We start from the raw sequence: 6,378 nt of genomic DNA, 5'->3' as shown, positions 1-6,378 counted from the left end.
TCTCTCGCTTGCTCACTTGTTAGCGACCCTCAAAGTGGGTTTATACAGTCTGTTTTCTCAGTACTTGTCAGTGGTAACTAAATGGAAAACCCGTGATGGATCTGTAGCCGAGTAATGACGGAACGCGTTGAGCTCAGACTGTATGGTGAAGCTTCGATTCTGTCGATCTGCTCCATACGACGCTACAGAACGCTTTTAAAAGGTTTAAGGCTAAGATATAGCTAGTGTCAACCTCAGTGTTGGCTTAACGTCTGATAAATACATGGGACACAAAAGTGGAAACACATCAGGAATGTTGAAGTCGTCATCGGATTGATGGAATTCTACATGATTTCCGCTAGACGTGTGTGTCGCGTTCCTTAACTTTCCACCTGGAAACAAAGATACTGTGGTGAAAAACCCTTCACGATAAAAGAAAAGGCGTCAATACAGCTTTTTTTGTTGTCACATTGTACAACAAAAATGTTGAGTTATTGTAAGGGTTAGGATTGTGGTGGGTGTAGAGGTAAATACAACACAATGTAATATGTAGAAATTATAATTAATTGTTAGTTTCTGGTTTTAGCTGTATCCCTTCTAGCCACAACCCTTTTAGAAAAAACAAACTAGTCCATTTTTGTCTTAAAATATTCTTCAATCATACATAATGAAAATGTTACAACTTAAGAATAACCACTGCTAAACACTCCATAAATTATTTCAATTTTAGGCATAGGCTAAGTGGCTTGGTAAGGGTTAATCAGTAGTGACTAATTTATCTTGATATGGGCCAAAAATATCCTCATTTAGAAGAGCGAAGTTATACACACACTTGTGTAGTGTATGCGTGTGATCTGAATCACTCACTACTAGCTTTTCATCAAACTATTCCTTAATTACATTTGTCAGTCCAAATACAATGTGTAATCAATGCTTTTAAGACAGAATCAGCCTGCGAAAGACCCTGTAAGCGCTAATATCCAGACCGACTGCAGCAGCAGCTGAAACCTCCGGCTGTCTCAAAGCCCAGTGAGGTGCCCATTCTGCGTCCACACACACGCCCTGATAACAAATACAAATTGATCTGTAGATAATTAGGCTTTAATCCAAATATTGTGTAACCATCAATAAACAGAGTTAATTTACTTCACAGAAATGTAGAGGTTCTCCTCTGCACTCCTTTTAGGATTTTCTGATAATGCTTTTAAGTATGGGTATCAGTTCAAACTGTTTCGACATTTATCTCTTTACAGTTTGCATCACAGGCCTCTTATCCAGGCATGTTAGTCATTGACCTAAGGCCCCTTCACACATGAAAAGCCAAACATTCATACAATGACAGTATATCACTTTTTATAATCAGTATATAATCTTATATAATATAATAAATATACATAATCTTTTGCGTTTAAACAACTTAAACGTTTCTGAGACATCTAATGGACAGAAGAAGCCTCTTACAGGCTACATAGCAGGGAGGGATATTTTTAACATATCTTACAACACACTATCAGAGAGAGATAGCTACCACTGGAACAATATAAAGGTCAGACTTTTAGTACAATGTACACTTTATGTACTAAAGTTTAAGCATTACAGAATATTGACAGATCTAAATGAGAAAAGCAATCTATCCTAACAATTAAAAATGAATAAATAAAATGTATCTAAATAAAAATAAATAAAAACATGCTTCAAATGATCCCATTTTACTCAGTGTGTTAGCTTTCATTACAACAATTTTTTTTTTTTAACAATTATTTATTTATTATGTGTATGGTCATTCTTTAGAGGTATTTTTCTTTCTTTTTTTAGTACCCTAAATGTCTGGCTTCAAGAATGATAATTGTTAAATCATGTTTCAGGTATTTGAAGATTGTGTGTGTGCGTGAATAAACCCTAAAGGTTTGTCAGGGCTGTTCTTTAAGTCTTCACACTGAAACCGTATGCTGGAAATGCAGGAAAGGGGCTTTAAAATTGAATATATATTCACAATGAAACACAACGTCTAAACTGGTACAATTAATTATGTACTTAAGGTTCTAATAATAATAATAATAATAATAATAATAATAATAAATAAAACGTTTTCAACAATTTGACATATTCTGTGCTAGCAATTTGGAATAGATGTATACGCCAAAACTGATGTCTTCTAAGAGGCAATGCTGCCATCATGTGGCCAAAATCCTTATCCACATAAACAATTATAGAAGACGTAATACATTTAACCTAATATATTTTATGATAAAAAATAAAATAAAATAAAAAATATATGATTTATAAAAAAAAAAAAAAAACTATATTTAAAACAAAAACTTTTGAAATTTCACTTTTGAATTTCTTAAAACAAATAAAACCTTTGTAAAATCTGTCTTAAACTCTTAAGAAGAATGGTTCTAAACAGTCCCAAATTAGAGTTCTTTGGCTTGAAAGAAAATACTTTTTTGTGCTAAATTGATTTTTTTATATATATATAAGATTACATTAAAATATCTTTAATAAAATATCGGTTTTAAATAAAAAGTGTCATCTAGGGGATGTTTTTGGGTATGAAAGCATCTAAAATACACAAATGAGTTTAGAGTTACAGTGTGCTTCTTCCATTTATGTAAAAACAGTTATGAATGCCAAAGGTATTAAAAATGGTTAATGTAATATAAAGTCAGGGGAAAGCTTTTTACGTAAAAATAAATAAATAATAAAAACATGGCCAAACAAACAGCAGTCGTCAAACAGCTTTCAGCACCCTGGACAGCAGCAGCTCACTGTTTACTCGAGAAAGTATTTTTTTCACTCATTGGTACAAGTTGGTTTGGTCAAACCGCCAGGTGGCATAAAAAGAACAAAAATTCCCTTCACCTTGTAAAGCAACTATAAACTTTAAGAGCGTTTTTTCTCTCTTATTTGTTAGTAATGCTCTAAACGATAAGAAAAGTTGCGAGCACACAAACACATCGCAAATAAAGAAACCTTTTAAACAAATCCGCGTTTAACAGTACAATTAGTCCGGGCATCCAGTGCGCATGCGTGGAGTAGATCGTGTACCCGCTGCGCGCAGCTCTGGGCGCACCATTGACAGGTTACTCGCGTACAATTCTCATACTGTGCATTGAACACCTGTAAGATGTGCATGGAAACAACAGCTGGGTGGAAATCAAGAGGTGCCATTAAGTCCATGCAAACCCTCTAAAATCTCATCACAATGACTAATTGGACAAACGTGTCCAACTGCCCGTTCAGCATCACTTTATGCGCTGAGGACATTATGGATAGTAATGCAACTGCTGAGGACTTAGAGTACCCGGTCCATCTCTTCCCAGTCCCTATCTTGACTGGCATCACAGTGACATGCTCTTTCCTGTTCCTCGTCGGAATTGCCGGGAACCTGTTGACCATCCTGGTGGTCACCAAATACAAAGACATGCGAACCACCACCAACCTTTACCTCTGCAGCATGGCACTCTCAGACCTGCTGATTTTCCTCTGCATGCCCCTCGACCTGTACCGGGTCTGGCGGTACCGACCGTGGAACTTCGGCGACGAGCTCTGCAAACTCTTTCAGTTCGTGAGCGAAAGCTGCACGTACTCCACCATCCTCAACATCACCGCGCTCAGCGTGGAGAGATACTTCGCCATCTGTTTTCCCTTCAGGGCAAAAGTCGTCGTCACGCGGGGTCGGGTAAAAGGGGTGATTTTCCTCCTCTGGACTGTGGCTCTGTGCAGCGCGGGACCCATATTCATTCTGGTTGGGGTCGAGCACGAGAACGGCACGAACCCCTGGGAGACCAATGAGTGTAAAGCCACCGAATACGCCATCCGCTCCGGACTGCTTACTATGATGGTGTGGGTCTCCAGCGTGTTCTTCTTCCTCCCGGTGCTCTGTTTGACTGTGTTATACAGCCTCATAGGCAGAAGACTGTGGAGAAGAAAGGAGAATCCTGTCGGACCCATTTCTAGTCGGGAAAAGAACAATAAACAAACGGTCAAAATGCTGGGTGAGCTCAACGATGCCCTGCAAAGTCAAAAATATATATTTATTTTTTTATATTTCAGAATCATTAACTTTACAGCGGGTAACGTTAGTTAATCTGTACGGAAAATCGCACAACTGTTTAATAAACATTTGTATACCCTATTTTTGTATAGTTTAATTATTCAATAAACATTTATTTACATTTAACAGGACACACCTGCTAATTAAACTCCAATGTGCAAAATAAAGTGAGTTAAATATATATATATATATATATATATATATATATATATATATATATATATATATATATATATATATATAATGATAATAAATTATTGTTAGATTTTTTTTTTAATGGACAACGTTTCGTTCAATTAGCCGTTGGCTGTTTACAGTTGCTAAGGAACGCAGCAAGTTCGACGTTTCAAACTCGGATCATTCAGTCAGAAATAGCGGGGACTATCTGTCTTCATCATTATTTTTATGGTCTTAACTTAAAATAAAATACATTCTACTATGCATAAATAATGCTTTTCGCATAGTTGACATAATAGCTTAGCTTTATGGACTATTAACCAGGCTGTGGGAATCAAGAAATGCAACTTCCAGCCTACTTTCATTTATAAATTTAAAATTAAAAAAATTAAATATAATTATTTTTAAGAAGACATACAGTTTTTAGAATCATTTTAGAACGAATGTTCTACTTTTATTTAGTGACCATTTTCCAGTTTGAATCTTATGAGTCGGTTGTGGTTAACGTGAGTGAATCCGAAACACTTCCGTTAACTTACTGATTCTGATTCACTTCATTATCAAAATGTCCGACTCGAAATAATTGTTACTGAGTTACAATTCATTTTCCTAAACGCACGTTTTGCAAGAATGTCGTATTAAATATAGGCATACTTCTAAATGATATAATACAAACTTTAATCCTGTTTAAAATATTACAGAAATGAACTCTCTTTCTCTCTGTGTGTCAGCTGTGGTGGTTCTGGCGTTTGTTCTCTGCTGGCTGCCGTTCCACGTGGGTCGTTATCTCTTCTCCAAGTCATCCGAGGCCAATTCTCCTCTCATCTCCCAAATCAGCGAATACTGCAACCTGGTCTCATTCGTGCTGTTTTACCTCAGCGCCGCGATCAACCCCATCCTCTACAACCTCATGTCAAAGAAGTACAGGAGCGCGGCGTGCAAACTGTTCGGAGTGAAGCGCGCTCCCGGACGATCGGTGCAGAGCATCGTGAAGAACGCCGAGAGCTTTTCGGTGTGGAACGAATACAGCTGGAGCACGTGACAGAGGAAACGCCTCGATTAATACATGTGCACTTTTTAACAGACTAAAAAAATCTTCACATCATTTTTTTATTTATTTCAAACATCATAAAACCCAGTGCATATTTTCAGTTTAGCCTGTATATAGCAGTTAAATAGCTTTGTCAATCTGCAGAGCCCTGAAAATTACATTATTAAATGATAGGCCTAAAGTAGAGTAATCTAATGCAGACTGAAACCTTTTGGTATTAAAATAATATAATATATTTATTTTTTTCTTTATTATTTTTTGGATGGTTGCATTTTAGGCACAACATACCTAGTGCATAAACCAAATATTATTGCATTTTATGAAAATGTTTACGCAGATGTATTGCCATCAGCAGCAAGACACCAGCAGTGTAATGATTCCCTTTACCCTGGTATTCATGCAAACTGTACATATGCACACTAACCCCAAAATGCCTTAAAAACTGTGTGAAGTACTGGACGACAGAGCACTGTAGATGTAAGCACTCTAACATTGTACCCTATATGGGAGAGATACAATGGTGCTGAATGATAAAATCCCATGCCATAAAAAGCTCTCACCAAGCTTGTGTTATCAGATTATGTTACATAAATGTGTAGCAGCCATAAAAAGTGCACTTACTACAGGTTTGTGAAAGTTTTGTGTAAGCTTTGCGTTTGAATTCAGCCTGTGTTGCTTGACGCCAATGACAGTCTAATTAAAATGTAAAACTAATTCTTGAGATGCTTGTAAAACATTGAGAACATTTGAGTGAAGACATGTTTTAATATTTATGAAATATATTTGATATATTCTGTCTATTCGCCTTCAACGCACACTGTGATACAATGTCTGGAATGTGTTATTGTGTAATATATATATGTATAAAGTTTTTGATGTCATGCAGTATTATTACTTGACTTAAAAATTAAAATGTTTTTTTGTGTGTTATTGACTATACAACTTGTCTTTAATTGTTTTTTGAAAATATATATATTTTTTAAAACAGAGAAACGTGGTCTGTCCTTTTACAAAAAGGACAATCCCATAAAACAGACTCAATAGAACAGGAATATATACATATATACATATACATATACACATATACACACATATATATATATATATATATATA

At 35.9% G+C, this 6,378-nt stretch overlaps 1 protein-coding gene across 1 annotated transcript; it reads left to right on the top strand.

The window, feature by feature from the left end:
- Window positions 1-2,654: 2,654 nt before the first annotated feature.
- On the top strand, window positions 2,655-6,094 carry LOC113041872 (growth hormone secretagogue receptor type 1-like). Its single transcript, XM_026200436.1, has 2 exons — window positions 2,655-3,977; window positions 4,945-6,094. The coding sequence occupies exons 1-2, from the start codon at window positions 3,185-3,187 to the stop codon at window positions 5,253-5,255; spliced, it is 1,104 nt and encodes a 367-aa protein (XP_026056221.1). The 5' UTR covers window positions 2,655-3,184; the 3' UTR covers window positions 5,256-6,094.
- The last annotated feature ends 284 nt before the right edge of the window (window positions 6,095-6,378 follow it).

This window comes from Carassius auratus, chromosome 24, assembly GCF_003368295.1.
Source record: "Carassius auratus strain Wakin chromosome 24, ASM336829v1, whole genome shotgun sequence".
Classification (NCBI taxonomy): domain Eukaryota; kingdom Metazoa; phylum Chordata; class Actinopteri; order Cypriniformes; family Cyprinidae; genus Carassius; species Carassius auratus.
Note: the sequence above shows the minus strand (reverse complement) of the source record. Positions and strands in the feature narration are given on the sequence as shown.